This window comes from Leucoraja erinacea, chromosome 38 (assembly GCF_028641065.1).
Source record: "Leucoraja erinacea ecotype New England chromosome 38, Leri_hhj_1, whole genome shotgun sequence".
Classification (NCBI taxonomy): Eukaryota; Metazoa; Chordata; class Chondrichthyes; order Rajiformes; family Rajidae; genus Leucoraja; species Leucoraja erinaceus.
The window spans coordinates 6,898,978-6,915,476 of NC_073414.1; the positions used below are offsets into that span (position 1 = coordinate 6,898,978).

Genomic DNA, 16,499 nt, shown 5'->3' on the forward strand with positions numbered 1-16,499 from the left:
TGAAAACATCCAGTGAATTGGTCTCCACTGCCTTCTGTGGCAGAGAATTCCAGATTCACAACTCTCTGGGTGAAAAAATGTTTCCTCATCTCAATCCTAAATGGCCTACTCCACTAACGCTAACGGCAGGTACTCGGGAAGACTCGCTGACAGCAGGTAAGCACGGGAAGACTCGTGAAGATTTTTCAACATGTTGAAAAATGTCCACGAGAGCCCCGAGTACCGACGAGTGGCCATTACCGTAAATCTCCAAGTTCGAATCAGGGCAAACTCGGGAGAACTCTTGGAATGAACTCGTACCATGGGACAGGACTTTAAAGTTGTGGGACAACTTGTTCTATTTGATTGTGCATGCCAGGTTGATTGCATTCGTCGAAACAGGGAAGACCACGTGAAGGTTGCATTCTCCCACCGTGTAAAACTCAATAATGTCTCCCCTCAGCCTATATTCCACTGAGAATAACCGTGGCCTAGTTAACACCTCAGTTTTGAAACCGGTAAAGTAAAAATTACCATCAATGTTGAGAGCCCTTGATCAGGTGGCAGCTCATAAGTGCCATCAACTGGCAGTTGTAAGAATTACAACCGGACCCCAACGATCAGCACAATCCAAATACAACCAGTGAGGAGAAAGATTCCACGAGCCCTTTGCATCAATAGTTTGCAATAAGATAGCCCAGGTAGAGATATTTTTTATTTGTGTTGAGAAACATTAAATTACACCGATGCAGGTTACTAGCCAAAAAAATGTTCTCCTGTAGGCACTAGAAATTCTGAGCCATCTGTAGCTATCACAGACTGTATGGACCCCAGGTGACGGGATAATTTAATCTCCCGTTACTACTGCCCTTGTCCCTTACTTTAGACTTCAGTGATACAGCGTGGAAACAGGTCGCTCAGCCCACCGAGTCCTTGCTGACCAGTGATCACACCTACATGCTAGGAACAATTTACAATTTTACAGAAGCCAAATAACCTATAAACCTGTATGTCTTTGGGATATGGGAGGAATACAGAGCACCCGGAGAAAACCCACACGGTCACAGAAACTCTGTACAGAGAGCACCCGTAGTCTGGATCGAACCCGGGTCTCTGGCGCTGTAAGGCAGCAACTCTACTGCTGCGCCACCTGCTGCCCTTGTACACAGAACGGCACAGGACTTGTAGCCCACAGTGTCTGCGTCAAGCATTAATCCGAAGAAGGGTCCTCACCCGAAACGTCATCTGCTCATTCCCTTCATTGATGCTGCCTGACCCGCTGAGTTCCTCCAGCATTTTGCTTTTCTCTCACAGATACAAAGTCGGGGAAGAATAAGGGTCATTGCCATCCTGTGAGTGGTTCTGTGAGATGTTTTTTAAACAAAGGACGAGGTGTGGAAATACCGCCCCACCTTTAGCCACTGAGAACGACACAAACTAGAGAAATATTGACCAGCCTAGCAGCTATTTCCTGTTTATTTTGGATGTGAGTTAGCCATTATCACTACAGCTTACAAGGTGTTCAAATCTAATTCTACATAAACACTCGATGCAATATAGTTTGGTCTTCTGGTGACAGAATGACAGTCACTCTCTTTGTCTTCCCTCTTAACAACGAAAATCCCAGTCCTACAAATGCAAGGAGAGAGTGTTACAAAACGCATTGATTGTCAAACCACTCCCCTCTTCAACATTCAACATTGGCGGCTTCAATGGAATAGGCTACCATCTTATGCTTTGCTCCAAATGTTCTCCTTCATGTGTGAGTCAAGTCCAGGGGCAGCTGAGAACAATTCCATAAGACCATATGACATAGGTGCAGAAGTAGGCCATCGAGTTTTCTCCTCCGTTCAATCATGTCTGATCTACCCCATTCTCCTGCTTTCTCCCCCTAACCTTTGGTGCTCTTCCTAATGAAGAATCTATCAGTGGTAGAGATATGAGGATCTGAAGACACTGGACCCTTTGGATTCGGGACCTTTCTTCCAAAAGGAAAAACCTTTCTCCAACACTTGTTTTGCCCAATGTTCAAGAGTTTTGCAAACAAGCCTAAAATACACACAATTACACTCAGTACTAGACGGGGCAGTAGAAATTTCACTACCCTATGCATGACTGGACTGGGAGTGGAAGGACCACACCTGTCTGATAGCAGTCTGAACAAGGAGGGTTACACAAAAAAGCTGGAGAAACTCAGCGGGTGCAGCAGCATCTATGGAGCGAAGGAAATAGGCAACGTTTCGGGTCGAAACCCTTCTTCAGACCAGGGTTTCGGCCCGAAACGTTGCCTATTTCCTTCGCTCCATAGATGCTGCTGCACCCGCTGAGTTTCTCCAGCATTTTTGTCTACCTTCGATTTTCCAGCATCTGCAGTTCCTTCTTAAACAGTCTGAACAAGGATCCTAACCTGAAATGTCACTTACTCCAGCACTTGTAATTCAACCGGCATCTGCAGTTGTTTATATTCTACTAGTTATACAATGATACTCTATTACTCGGCATTCCCTAACTCGGTTGTAGTAGACACCATCCACACCCTGCCCATGGTCCCTTATTCTAATAACGGTTTACTGCAGTCAGAAGAGGGGTCTCGACCCGAAACATCATGTATCAATGTTCTCCAGAGATGCTGCCTGACCCGCTGTGTTACTCCAGCAGTTTGTGTCTAACTTCAGGTTCCCCAGGTTATATGTACACTTGAGAAATAATGACTGAGCCAATGCAATGATAATCCAGGTGATGCTGTTGAATGGAGATCAGGGGTCACATCCACTGTTAACGTTAAGCTACCAGGAACTGCAAGTGCCGTTTTTTTTTGTGTAAGCCAGCATCTGCAGTTCCTTGTTTTTACTGATATCGTTTGCTGTTAGGCAACTCCTCTTGCTCCAGAGGCCAGTGTAGCTGGGAGGACATCACCATAACTCTGCCCCAAGCAGAGACTGGGGCAATAGTGAAACACATTGACTGCAGGCCAAAGCATCGTCTTTATCGAGCGTCTCCGCTGATGATGATTGACCTGTTGAGAGTCCAGCACCAGGGTCTGGTCCCCAGCAGGTTCCCTGCTTAAGCCTGACGCTCGGAGGTGAAACTGAGGAGGAATTCGGCCTTTATATAGAGAATAATTAAACTACTGAAACTCATTGAAACCTCCCAAGTAATGAAGGGTCTGGATAGAGTGGATGTGGAGAGGGTTATACACAGTAGTGGGAGAGTTCAGGACCAGAGGGCACACCCTCAGAATAAAAGGATGTACCTTTAGAATGGAGATGAGGATGAATTTCTTTAGCCAGAGGATGGTGAATCTGTGTAATTCATTGCCACAGACGGCGGTGGAGGCCAAGTCATTGGGTATTTTTAAAGCGGAGATTGAGAGATTACATAGAAAATGTAACATAGAAAATAGGTGCAGGAGGAGGCCATTCGACCCTTTGAGCCAGCACCGCTTGATTCTTGATTAGTGCAGGTGTCGGGTTATGGGGCGAAGGCAGGAGAATGGGGTTGAATGGGAAGGATAGATCAGCCATGATCGAGTGGCAGAGTAGACTCGATGGGCTGAATGGCCTGATTTGGGTCATGGGTCTTATGCCTGATGGTAGCCCCCGGAGGGAAAGGGAAGCAGGGAGGAGAGAGGGAGAAGGCTCACCTCTGTCGGCAGCTCTATCAGGTCTGTCACCAGGTGCTGGGTCACCTCCACCACCGACTTTGGGAAGAAACCGAGGACGGAGGTCTGCTCCCCAAAATAATCGCCCTGGACCTAAACAGAGACAGGGATCAATCAGCCAGTGGTCAGTTACAATGAAACCCGTCTATCCCTCACTGGTAAACAGTCAGTCTGCCACGGCCAGAAACTGATCACACATGGTTTTGCCCTACATTCACAACGCTCAAATGCCTCCCATCTTCGCTGTTGGAAGATACCTCAAATTGTCAAACGCAGGCTGTGGAACGACATTCACAAGTGATAGGAGTAGGAGTAGGCCATTCGGCCCATCGAGTCTACTGCCCCATTCAATCATGGCTGATCTCTCCACCTTAACCCCATTCTCCTGCCTTCTCCCCGTACCCCCTGACACTCGTGCTAAGCAATTATCTTGTCAATCGCCACCTTCAATATATCCAATGACTTGGCCTCCACAGCCATCTGTGGCAGGTACTAAACTGCAAGACAGAGACAGACCCCCCCCCCCCCCCCCCCCCCCCCCCCCCCGACAGACAGGCCCACAGCCACTCACCTCACTGACCCAGACTGTGGGAGGACACATAGCCTAGACACAAACTCCAAACACAGACAGCAGCCAGACTTACAGCGCAGCCACCAGATACTGTAGATCCACAGTCTGGATCAAACACCAGGCTCATCCCAGGCACAGACAGCAGCCAGACTTACATCCCTGACCACAGACACATCGACAGTCTGGATACAAGCTCCAGACAGTCAGACAGCAGCCAGACTTACATCCCTGACCACAGGCACACCCACAGTCTGGATACAAGCTCCAGTCAGACAGACAGCAGCCAGACACACAGTCTGGGCACAAACTTCAGATTCTGATAGAGAGCTGGCAGATTTGCAGCCCTGACCCCAGTCAGACACACAGACTGCACACAGTCTCCAGACTCAGACACAGACAAACGTACAGGGAGTCAGTCACCAGACAGACCCAGAGACCAAATGGACCCGCAGTCTGGATACAAACATCAGACACAGCCCAGCCACAGACAGCAGCCAGGTTTATAGCCCAGACCCCAGACAGTTTGTATCCGTTTGGATACAAACACCAGACGCGGACATAGACAGCAGCTAGACCCAGAGCCCAGACACTGGCAGGAGAGACCAGGCATGCCATGGTCAGTGCAGGAACCACATGCCAGTGAGAGTCAGCAGACTCTCTGTTGCAGCATCAGACTGTGGAGACTCTGTTCCTCACTCACTGTGCCTTGCCAGAAGTTGCGTCCTCTGCCTTTGAGTTTTCCGTACACGTAAACAATCTGCCCCTGGTGGATGTTGATGAACCTGCAGTCGGGGGCGGTGTAATCAGCCAGCGCTCGTCCCATGGAGATGGGATCTGTAAAGAGATGGACACAAGGTGTTGCTTGAACAGAGTGTACAGCATTGACCAGGGTCTTGCAGCAGCAGTTGGGAATAACCCAGGCATTATTCACCAGCAGTTTGAGGGTTTGCTCCTGGGCCTGGCCAAGCTGGCCATCCGCGGGTCACGGCACCAGGCGGAAGAGGGCTCTGCCCGAGTCGGCTGCCTGCCCCTTTTCCACAACCAGGGGCCACACACAGTTTAAGAATAAGGAGTAAGCCATGGGGAGATGATCAGCACATGATCACATCTGTGGAATGGCAGAGGCTGGCCAGAAGGGCCAAGAGAGCCTACTCCTGCAAGATAGTGGAGTCAGGGGATTGGGGAGAAGGCAGGAACGGGGTGGTACTGATTGTGGAGTCCGCCATGCCACATTGGGAGGCACTCGAAGGGCCAAATGGAGATTGTCTATTGTCGCCGCGCCCGGGTGGCCTACGGAGTCACGGGCACCCTTTGGGATTTCCGGGACCGCGGGGGGGGGGGGGGGGGGGGGGGGGAATGCATCCTCAATTAGGATGGTGATATTATCGTTTAATATTAGGTATCTAAGAACATTTATTTTACGTATTTTGTATTGTACATATTATAAATAATTGTTTACATTTATTTTTGCTTAAAAAAAAGCTTAGCCTCCCAACCTCTCTCTCTCCAAAGCACAAGGTTACAAAAGCAAAACAAATCTTAAGCATTCAAAAACAATGCAGTTTCCTGAGGTGCTACATTTCATTTGCACCCTGGTCGGTCTTGCAACAGCGCAAAGAAGGCTGTTTGAAGTACTTACGGCTGCATTCTTCATCGGCACACATCTTCCTGTCTGCTAGCTTATGCACCGCTTGCTCCCTGCTGGACAAGACACCGCTGGTGCACACAATAAGCACACAAAGGAGAAGTACTGTCAAAGATGTCCCAGGCTGCGTTTTATTCCGTGGAGGAAGCATCCTTGATCCTCTGCAATAGACGAGGAGCCTGCGGGTGAAAAAAAACTGAAATTCTGCCCGCCCTGTCCCAGGCCCACCCAGGCCAATGTTTGCTGAGCTCAAACGGATTGGTTTAGCAACCCAAAAATCGCGTGGAATGTATTTCCCAGGGGGGACAGGCTCGAGGTAAACAACTTAAGAATAATCCCCTTATTGTAAACTTTTAAGCATAACAGTCAGTAGTGTGTTTACACTCTCTGCAAGGCGGAATAAAAATATTTCCCCCCAAATCCTGCTATTTGAGCTGGATTGGAAAGTGTTTTGGAACAGCAGATTCAGGGACAGTTTCTACCCAGCTGGTATCAGGCAACTGAATCATCCTACCACAACTAGAGAGGAGTGTTTAAGAGGGAACTGCAGATGCTGGAGAATCGAAGGTTACACAAAAAGCTGGAGAAACTCAGCGGGTGCAGCAGCATCTATGGAGCGAAGGAAATAGGCAACGTTTCGGGCCGAAACCCTTCTTCAGACTGGTTTCAGAGAGCAGTCCTGAACTACTGTCTATCTCTTTGATGACCCACGGACTATCCTTGATCGGATTTTGCTGGCTTTACCTAGTACTAGGTGGAAGGTGGAATCTCATGTAGATAGGGTGGTAAAGAAAGCTTTTGGTGTGCTGGCCTTTATAAATCACAGCATTGAGTATAGAAGTTGGGCTGTAATGTTAAAATTGTACAAGGCATTGGTGAGGCCAATTCTGGAGTATGGTGTACAATTTTGGTCGCCTAATTATATGAAGGATGTCAACAAAATAGAGAGAGTACAGAGGAGATTTACTAGAAAGTTGCCTGGGTTTCAGCAACTGAGTTACAGAGAAAGGTTGAACAAGTTAGGTCTTTATTCTTTGGAGCGCAGAAGGTTAAGGGGGGACTTGATAGAGGTCTTTAAAATGATGAGAGGGATAGACAGAGTTGACGTGGATAAGCTTTTCCCACTGAGAGTAGGGAAGATTCAAACAAGAGGACATGACTTGAGAATTAAGGGACAGACGTTTAGGGGTAACATGAGGGGGAATTTCTTTACTCAGAGTGGTAGCTGTGTGGAATGAGCTTCCAGTGAAGGTGGTGGAGGCAGGTTCCATTTTATCATTTAAAAATAAATTGGATAATTATATGGACGGGAAAGGGATGGAGGGTTATGGTCTGAGTGCAGGTAGATGGGACTAGGGGAGAATACGTGTTCGGCACGGACTTGAAGGGCCGAGATGGCCTGTTTCCGTGCTGTAATTGTTATATGGTTATACTAAACGTTAGTCCCTTATCATGGTACGTGGCCTCACTCTGCCAATGGAGATAGTGGTTGTGTTCGGGTGTTGCTATATGCAGTGTTCATTGATCTTGCTAGAGATCTTACAAGATCAGTAGGTACCACAGGAAACTGAGAGAAGGCCATTCGGCCCTTTGAATGCGACCATGGCTGATCACCCAACTTCAGTCTGCTGACCCTACATGACACCTTTATCCAACTCCTTCCTGAATATATTTGGTGGGTTGGTCCCAACAGTCTTCTGTGGGAGAAAGTTCCATAGATTCACCACTCTGGATGAAATAAATTATCCCAACTGATCCAAGATCAGTTCAGAGACCACCACCAATGAAATACATTTGGAAGAAACATTTTTACCCAAGAGTCTAATGTTGAACTTGCTGCCAAATGGAATTGATGTGATAACTAGCCAATTCTTTTTAAGTATTTGGGGAAGGGTCAAGGAATAAAGAATCAATGGACACTGTTAAATTGATGGCAGGAGGTATCAAAGATTCAATGTCATAGTCATGCAGCATGGAAATAGGCCCTTCGGCCCAATTTGCCCACACCGGCCAACAGGACCCAGCTGTACTAGTCCGACTTGCCCGCATTTGGTGCACATCCCTCCAAACCCGTCCTATCCATGTACCTAAGTTTCGTAAACGTTGGGATAGTCCAACTACCTCCTCTGGCAGCTCATTCCATACACCCACCATCCTTTGGGTGAAAAAGTCACCCCCCACCCCCTATATTCCTAGATCTTTTCCCCTTCAACTTAAACCTGTCCTCTGGCCCTCGACTCCCCTACTCTGGGCAAGAGACTCTGTGCATCTACTCAAATTAAATTCTATATGGAAAACAAATATGCTGATTATCCAAAACACAGTGCTGGTGTAACTGCGGCTCAGGAAGCATCTGTAGAGGTCTGATGGGTCTCGACCCGAAACGTCACCCATTCCTTCTCTCCAGAGATGCTGCCTGTCCCGCTGAGTTACTCCAGCATTCTGTGTCTAGTGGAGGGGATAGATAGGTGACACCTTGGATCAGGACCCTTATCCAGCTCCGTAACACTGAAAACCAGATCTCAGGACATAAACAAACACACACACACAGTAGGTTATATATAAAAAGTTTTATTTTTTGGAAAGCTCCAGGTGCAATGTCATTGAGACTCTGGGTGAACAGCTTTCTTGGTGCGATTAAGCAAACTTGCCTCAGTCAGCCAGACACTCATTTCATTCACTCAAAGCTACAGGCAAATCAGGGCAGACTAACTGGAAGAAACTGAGTGGAGAGGAATCTCCATCCAATTCCTTCAGTCAGGGTTAAGGCCATTGCCAGTTTGGGAAGGACGGGGCAATTCAGATTGATGTACAGGGCCAGGTACACAACAAGATCCACAACACAATCTGAACATGCAGCTCCACCAAGCAAGATGCTTGGCACACTCACACGGGGAATTCGGGAACTCTTGTCGAGAGTCCACTGGGGCAGGGTGCAGCTGCTAAGAGGGCCTCTTCACCCTCACTTACCTGAGGCACCTAAACGTTCGAATCTAATACACAAACCAATTATTTCACTAATTATATAAAAACACAAAAGGGCTTTGAAAGCAAAGCCACAATTAACCAGTGTGATCCACTTCAACCCCTCATTTCTTTGCGAATGAGATCTTCATTGCGTTCGACTGCGTGATCTTGAAGCCTTGCAACGCGTCTCGTGCTGCCCCCGCTTGCACCTCGTTATCGAACTCCACGAAGGCGATGTCGTGGCGGCCCGGCACCAAGCGCACCTCCTTAAAGCCGGGGAACCTGGAGGCGAGAGACAGACAGTTAGTGGAGCACAAGGCAACCGTCACAACCAGCACTGCCCATCCACCCCCTCTCTCTGGGCACCCCAATCTGAGTTTACAGTTAATTAAATCACAAGGCAGACAATCTTCAAGACTTGCACCGTGGGATTTATTTTGTTTTATATTCATCATGTGTAGACTGAAGCAAACGAGTGGCTGCATATCACTCCCTCAGTCAGTCTAGACCTTGCATTGCTTCTCAGCTGGGGGGCTCAACTTAAACTACCCTTTGACAAGGAGCAGCAGGCTACAGTGCAGCCCCTACAGACCCATCATCAACAAAAATCTTTGCTGTACCAGGAAAGCAAGATGGCAGCATCAATAACCCAACCCCACAAGGAGCCTCTTGCCACGTGATGGCTAGTATATGGCTCCATAGGTTTTCACCCCATCCAGCCCAAGGGAACTCTGTTTTAATCAACAGCTCCAGGGCAGCACAGCAGTAGAGTTGCTGCCTTACATGGCATGCAGCGCCCGAGACCCTGGTTCGATCCCGACACGAGCGCTGTCTGTACAGAGTTTGTATGTTCTCCCCGCGACCGCGTGGGTTTTCTCCGAGATCTTTGGCTCCCTCCCACACTCCAAAGGCGTACAGGTTTGTAAGTTCATTGGCTTTCTAGAAGTGTAAATTGCCCCTAGTGTGTGTAGGGTAGTGTTATGTGCAGGGATCGCTGGTCAGCGTGGACTCAGTGGGCCGAAGGGCCTGTTTCCAGCCTGTATCTCTGGACAAATTCACCGAGTTCCTAAACAGAATAAGACTGCTCCTGGGTAGGAGGCAGCTGAAGGTTGAAATGCCGGTTAATGGAAAATACATTGATGGAGGGCAAACACCAACAATAAAACAGAAAATACTGGAAACACTCACAGGCCAGACAGCACCTGTGGAAAGTGAAAGAAACCAACTTTTAAGTTGTTAAAAGGGACCATCCTTGCAACGTTCTCTCACTTTCCTTGTTCTTAATGACACAAAACATTAGATGTTTCTACCTCTACACCTGCTAAGCATTTCCAGCATTTAATTTTCAGCTTCCCCCCCAAAGCTGGAATGTTAGAAGGGGCCAAGGGAATTCTTTACACCCAGTATCACCACTCTGGGAACCTCAGCTCCCGCCCTTGCCACCATCAACTCCAGCCTCTCCGTCTACATCTCAACATTTGTTTAGCGCCTGTCGCCCCAGCTCAAAATCGTGGTTGAAGGACCAGCCATTTCAACCCCATCTGGTACTTACTGGTTGAAAAGCATGGACAGCATCAGCTCATTGGTCTCCTCAGGCAGGTTGGTCAGGAAGAGGATGTGGTTGGGTGGATTTTCAGGCACCTGGAAAACAAAGATGGTAGTCAGCTTCCAAGCAAGTCACTCTCATCACAGGAGGTGCTGCAGTGAGACTTTGTGTCGGAAGGAACTGCAGATGCTGGTTTACACCAAAGATAGACACAAAACACTGGAGTAACTCTGTAGGTCAGGAAGCATCTCTGTAGAGAAGGAATAGATGATGCTTCGGGTCGAGACCCTTCTTCAGACTGAAGAAGGGTCTCGCCCCGAAACAACACCCATTCCTTCTCTCCAGAGGTGCTGCCTAGCCCGCAGAGTTACTCCAGTGTTTTGTGTCTATCTGCAGTGAGACTTTGCCCAACAAGCTGCTCCTCCAACTCTTCCATCCACTTCCCCAATGCAACGTCCTTCACTAACTGCCCCACTCCAACAGCTAAACCTAAAGCTGCTTAGCAGCTCAGCTCGAGCACTGAGCTCTGCTGTGTAACAGAACACTACAAGAGGTTAGCAGAAATAAACCATGGCCACAGCCAAAGGAATTGCAGGAGTCCCATCAAAATAGATGATATAGAATATTAATTTAGGCCAATCATTTCTAATTCAGAGAGTAATGAAGAGCAAATATTTAGTAATACTAGGAGCATTACTTTTAGTGTTTTTTTACCAAAAATAAAGTCAGGTTTTAAACACCTCACAAGGATACAATCTCTGGGCAGGAGGGTAGTCACAGAAAACAGGAAGGGAATTGGAATATTATGAGCAGTTTTGAGCCCCATACTTAATGAGGGATTTACATTAGGAATGTTTCCAATTGCCAAAGTATTTGAACCCCCATGGAGCTAAAACACCAAGTGAACACTCACCGTTTGAGCAGGAGGTGGCATCTGCCCAGCCATCATTTGGCCAGGAGGAATGGACCCAGGTGGCATCTGGCCAGGTGCCATCCCAGGAGGAGGCATCATGCCAGGTGGTGGCATGTAGGGAGGCTGTCCTGACATTTGCATCATCCGTGGGGCTTGATTCATCATGGGCATGCCCTGGAACGAACAAACAAACGAAGCGATGAATGAACAGAGACTGTAAACTCTACAGCAACAAACAGTGCATTAACAAGACACCCATCACCCTCTTCGTTCCGTACCCTCCACTGCCAATAACCATCTTACCCTAACCACAGATCCAGGTTCCAGACACCTTCTGGAGGTACCGCTGAGAAGCAGAGGCCAGAGGTAGAGCCTCGCGGGGTGATGAAGCCCGAGGCCATCGGTGCTTGGGTTGACAGTGCCTGTGGCTGGGACCTGGGTCGGCGCCACAGAGAGGGCGGCTGATTAACACTCAGCGTTAATGGAGAGGTCGGCCCGGCGGTCGATAATGACGTCGACCGACACATGGAAGTGAGGACGCCGCTGCCGAGGGAAGGAACAAAGGAGGACCGCGTGTGGGGGGGGGGGGGGGGGGGGGGGGGGGGTGGAGAACAAAGGGGGAAACTGGCACGGGGGGGGGGGGGGGGGGGGGGGGGGGTGTTGTGGGGGGGACAATGGACAAACAAAGAACTTCACTATGATTTGTGACAATAATGTATTCAAGGGTTCTGCTGCAGCAGACCCTTGCCTCTCCAATATTGCCGTGATTGCATAAGCACACAGAAGACATTTTAGGAGGTGGTACCTGAGATGGTGAAACTTAAAGGTTACTAATAAACAAAGCTAGACATCGGTTCCTGAGAACGACAACTGAGCCGGGATGCTTCATCCACAGAACCCCACTGGGATCAGCAGATGGAATGAATTGCAGGGAGGGGAAGGAAAATCGGCAACTCCGCTTTGCTCGCGTTTTAACTATTTTCGTTTTTAACTCGTTTTGCTCGAGTTTAAACTATTTTCTCCAGAGGTGCTGCCTGACATACTGAGTTATTCCAGCATTGTATGTCTACCAAATTGTGATTGTTCTTAAAATAGACAACTTTTATTATTCAAAATAAAGCCAATTTAAAAAAATCAAGTAAAACACGCTGTTTAGATTAACTTGGAAAAGACACAAAACGCTATGCTGACTGGGATGAGCCTTTCAGAGTTGGCTGATCAACACCACGAGCAATGAAACATTGATAATGCAATGGTTCAGAGTGGTGGACAGTGACTACCTCATTAGTCTAGAACCATCTCACTGTGGGTTACAAGTGCTGTCACTTTAGAGTATGAGAGAGCCTACTCAGCACAGCCAGTGTGTGTCAGACCCAGCAGGTCAAATGAATCCTAACAAGTTACTTATTCCCCTTCAGATTGTGTCCTAGATGGTCACACTTACCGAGACGGACTGGGGTACAGCATTGGCTGTTAGTGGGGCATTTGCCTTCTTATTGACAGAAGGTTCCGGAACCTTCACCTTCCTCTTCTCCTTCTTCCGGTCACGCTCCACGTAGGTGCCCTTCATCTTGGCTATGATATCAGAATCAGTTTTTGAATACTGAATCCTCTGTTGACAAGGGGAAAAGTTGCATCAAATCACTGAAATGTCACGGGATCACTGACATGAAGGGAGATGCTAACTGCATTTCGTTGTCTCTGTACTGTACACTGACAATGACAATTAAAGTTGAATCTGAATCTAAATCTGAATGAAGAGAAGTTGTGTCACGTGGTTCAAACACAAGCTTCAGCAGAGCGGGCTCACTGCACTCCTCCTGGATCAATACTTTTGTTTCATTTGCAGCCAAGAAAGCTGTGTAGAGAATACCAAGTTATAGTACACAAATACTATATTATAGTAGAGGAGAAAGAAAGGGATGAGTATCAGCTGAAAGCCATTCTAACTGACTAATGTGGGGATAGGACTTCAGTCAAGAGGCTCCATTAAACCTCTGGTTTAGTAGAAACATGCTGCACCCTGGATTAGTTGAAGGATTCAAGGGAATGCACATAGGCACACATGGGAAACATTAGGAACTGCAGTTGCTGGTGTGGGGGGGGGGGGGGGGGGGGGGGAGGTATGGAATTTACTGCCAAAGGAGATAGTTGAGGCAGATACTGTAACAACATTTATCAGACATTTGGACAGGCGCGTGGATAGAAAGGGTTGAGAGGGATATCGGTCAAATACAGGCAGGTGGGTCGGACTAGAGCAGATGGGGCATCTTGGTCAATTTGGGCCTATTTCCATGCTGAAAGACTCGGACTTGAGCAAAATACAAAGTGCATTGGGAACATAAGACAGCATTTGTGATGGGAATGCACAGGCGACGTCTTGGGTAGGGACCCTTCTTCAAACCTAATTTCAGACCAGTCTGAAGAAGGGTCTCAACTCGACACACCACCCGCCCATTCCCTCCAGAGCAGCTCCCTACTCTGCCAAGTTCCACCAGCATTTTGCATTAAGCACACAAAGGAGAAGTTGTACTGACAAGGTTATTTAACTTTGAGCAGAGGGCATGCACACAGAACAACCACACCAGGATATGTGAGGTGGGTCAAATGCTTTAACTGCAGGCCTGCCACAGAGGGGCATTATGTCACACACTTCAGTATAGCCAAGAATAGAACACATTCATCATGCGGAACTCACCATTGGCTTGTCATAAAACGGAAACCCTTGCATGGACCTCAGGGCATTGGTAGCACTGCTGACCTCCTTGAAAATGACAAAGGCCTGCCCTCGCATCTTCAAGTTCCTGGAGACAAGGATGTCCAGAATCTGGCCAAACTGGGAGAAGATGGCATAGAGGGACTTCTTCAGCTCTGGAGAGACACACACCTCAATCAGCTTCTGTTGCCACTCAACATAGATTGCCAAGTATCATCATACCTCAACCAGTACCATAATTTAGGTTCATTAGCGTGCAGGTTGACAGCGATCCTTTTTGCTTACACACGTCACCACAGCACAGCAAATGGCTCCATGTTACAAAACGCTGAGGCACTTGGGCTGCAGGAACCACACTGCAACAGCATCAACCCAGTGCAAGGAAAGAATCGATGGGCTGTGCTCCCTTAAACAAGTGGCGAGATCAAGGGAGAAATGTCAAATTATGATGGAGTTTTAAAGATTGATAGATGGAAGTTTTTTTTGTTGGCAGCTCCATAAAAAAAGGTTGCACGGATAAAAGTCAGTTACAAATCTTTTAAGGGGTGCATGAAAAACCCCAAACAGTTACATGGTGTGATTTGCTACATTGGGAATAGTTCAGCCCCTCTTGAAAAATAAGCCTGTTAAATACAAGTGAGAATGGAAAACAGTGATGAAGTATGGACCAGTTGGGTCAAATTGCATGATTTTGCCGTTTCCTTGCCACCCTCAATACCTGTGGTCAAACTCACAGAAGTGGCAATAACAGAGGATGCTATTGCATCCAGTTGCTCCCCAAATACTTACCATCTTTCTTAATCTTCTCATTCAGATTATTGATGTAGATGGTGTGGTTGGGACGGGTGTCCTGGACAGACATGGCTCTTCACCAAGCTAAATGAGACCCGACAGCTGTCTCTGCAATACAAACTTTGTCACTGCGACAGAATACCAACAAACAAATCACTACAAGAGAGCAAAGGTCGACCTGAAATCACAAATTTAAATCCAAACACAGCAACTTAATCCTAAAGTAGGTTACACAGAAAAGCTGGAGAAACTCAGCGGGTGCAGCAGCATCTATGGAGCGAAGGAAATAGGCAACGTTTCGGGCCGAAACCCTTCTTCAGACCCTAAATCCTAAAGTATTTTGGCTTTGATCAGGAAACAACAACCAAAGATCAACACAGACCCTAACTGGTTTACAGACATCAAACAAAAGGATCCAATGTGATACGGGGATGCAAGAGATTGCAGACAGTGGAATCTTCAACAAACAAAAGATTGCTGGATGAACCCAGCAGGCGAGACAGCAGCGGCTAAGGGAAATTGTGTTTTGGGTCAGGATCCTTCTTCAGATCGTGAGAAGAGTCCTGACTGGAAATGCCTGTCCATTTCCCTCCGTCTCACCTGCTGTGTTCCTCCCGTAGTTTGTTTTGTTCAACATGGGTGCAATGCGACTGTGAATGGATTGAAGACCCCCAAGCAGCCCCATCGTGCTGCAATGAAACAATGCCACTCTTATCCCAACTCAACCCATTGGGTTACTCCAGCACTTTGTGGCTTTCATTGGTAAACCAGTATCTGCACTTCTTTAATACTTTCCCTGTACCTTGTTCAGTAAAACCCCACACTCTGCCTCTCCTCAGAACTGTTCCCCACTATAGCCCTAAGGCTTATGTTAACAAGAGTCTCATCATCCCCACCCCGTCACCCCCGAGGCTAACAACACTCTGCCCCTTCCTCCCTGCCACTCCACCCTCTCCTACAAACCCCTTCCCTCCCTCCTCTCCTCACCCCAACTTTCCCTCTCATCTACCCCTGCTTCTTTCCTCCTTCCTTCCCTCATTCCCCGCCCCTTCCCTCACGAACTAACCCTTTCCCATCCCTCCCTCTCCACGCCGTTCCCTCTGTGGCTCCACGCCGGCCATTACTCCCCCTACACAGACACGGTCTCCCCCAGCAACACCAGACTCACCCCCTCCCTCCCTCCCATAGAGGCCCATCAGACCCACGCGCCTCCTCCTTCCCTCCCCCTGGGCCGACCGGCACCGTAAGCCCCGCCCGCCGGGACGCGGGCCCTCTCCCCGCCAGCCCGGTAAGATGGCGGCCGTGAGGCCACGCGGGAGGGAGGGAGGGAGAGCCGGGTCAGCGCGTTACCCCGTGTACCGGCCGCTCCCCCGACTCACAATGGCCGCCGACGATCCTCCGCTCGATATCCCGCCGCCACACGTGTCCCCGACGCCGCCGATCCGATGCAACGACGCGCCAACTGCCGGCCGCTCCTCCCGCCTCACCCGCTCCTTGGCTCCAACCGCCGGCCCCGTCACCGCGCGCACCCGCTCCAACCGCCAACCTCATGTCCCTGTCCCGCCCCCGCCCGCTCCCCATTGGCCAGCCCCGCCGCCCCATCCGCGCGCGCCGATTGGCAGCCGCCACCGTCGATCATCACCCGCCCCCCCCCCGCCCCCACCCATTGCCCATCGCCCCCCATCCGTGCGCGGCCCGCTACCGTCGAT

At 48.7% G+C, this 16,499-nt stretch overlaps 2 protein-coding genes across 3 annotated transcripts; both read right to left on the reverse strand.

Moving 5' to 3' along the window:
• Nucleotides 1-1,425: 1,425 nt before the first annotated feature.
• LOC129714213 (melanoma-derived growth regulatory protein-like) lies at nt 1,426-6,191 on the reverse strand. 2 transcript variants are annotated; one of them, XM_055663739.1, is made up of 4 exons: nt 5,851-6,073; nt 4,912-5,045; nt 3,623-3,733; nt 1,426-1,608 (listed from the first exon to the last, which is right to left on the reverse strand). In XM_055663739.1, the coding sequence occupies exons 1-4, from the start codon at nt 6,005-6,007 to the stop codon at nt 1,588-1,590; spliced, it is 423 nt and encodes a 140-aa protein (XP_055519714.1). In that variant the 5' UTR covers nt 6,008-6,073; the 3' UTR covers nt 1,426-1,587. The 2 variants fall into 2 exon arrangements, with proteins under 2 accessions (XP_055519714.1, XP_055519715.1); XM_055663740.1 differs by lacking the exon at nt 4,912-5,045 and having other exon boundaries at nt 5,851-6,191.
• A 2,220-nt stretch (nt 6,192-8,411) lies between these two features.
• Nucleotides 8,412-16,330, reverse strand: snrpa (small nuclear ribonucleoprotein polypeptide A). The gene is made up of 7 exons (XM_055663738.1): nt 16,170-16,330; nt 14,788-14,898; nt 13,981-14,153; nt 12,727-12,894; nt 11,283-11,456; nt 10,376-10,464; nt 8,412-9,105 (listed from the first exon to the last, which is right to left on the reverse strand). Exons 2-7 carry the CDS (start codon nt 14,858-14,860, stop codon nt 8,946-8,948), a joined length of 837 nt encoding a protein of 278 aa, XP_055519713.1. The 5' UTR covers nt 14,861-14,898; nt 16,170-16,330; the 3' UTR covers nt 8,412-8,945.
• Between the last annotated feature and the right edge of the window lie 169 nt (nt 16,331-16,499).

What these genes read in the sequence shown, in the direction of transcription:
- LOC129714213 (XM_055663739.1), bottom strand. Translation starts at nt 6,007, where the DNA reads ATGCTTCCTCCACGGAATAAAACGCAGCCTGGGACATCTTTGACAGTA. An exon ending in TGCCGATGAAGAATGCAGCC is followed by an intron (nt 5,046 to 5,850) that starts GTAAGTACTTCA and finishes ATCTCTTTACAG; the next exon opens with ATCCCATCTCCATGGGACGA. An exon ending in GCAACTTCTGGCAAGGCACA is followed by an intron (nt 3,734 to 4,911) that starts GTGAGTGAGGAA and finishes GTCTCTGTTTAG; the next exon opens with GTCCAGGGCGATTATTTTGG.
- snrpa (XM_055663738.1), bottom strand. Translation starts at nt 14,860, where the DNA reads ATGTCTGTCCAGGACACCCGTCCCAACCACACCATCTACATCAATAAT. An exon ending in TGAGAAGATTAAGAAAGATG is followed by an intron (nt 14,154 to 14,787) that starts GTAAGTATTTGG and finishes GTGTCTCTCCAG; the next exon opens with AGCTGAAGAAGTCCCTCTAT. An exon ending in TGCCACCTCCTGCTCAAACG is followed by an intron (nt 10,465 to 11,282) that starts GTGAGTGTTCAC and finishes TTTGTTTTCCAG; the next exon opens with GTGCCTGAAAATCCACCCAA.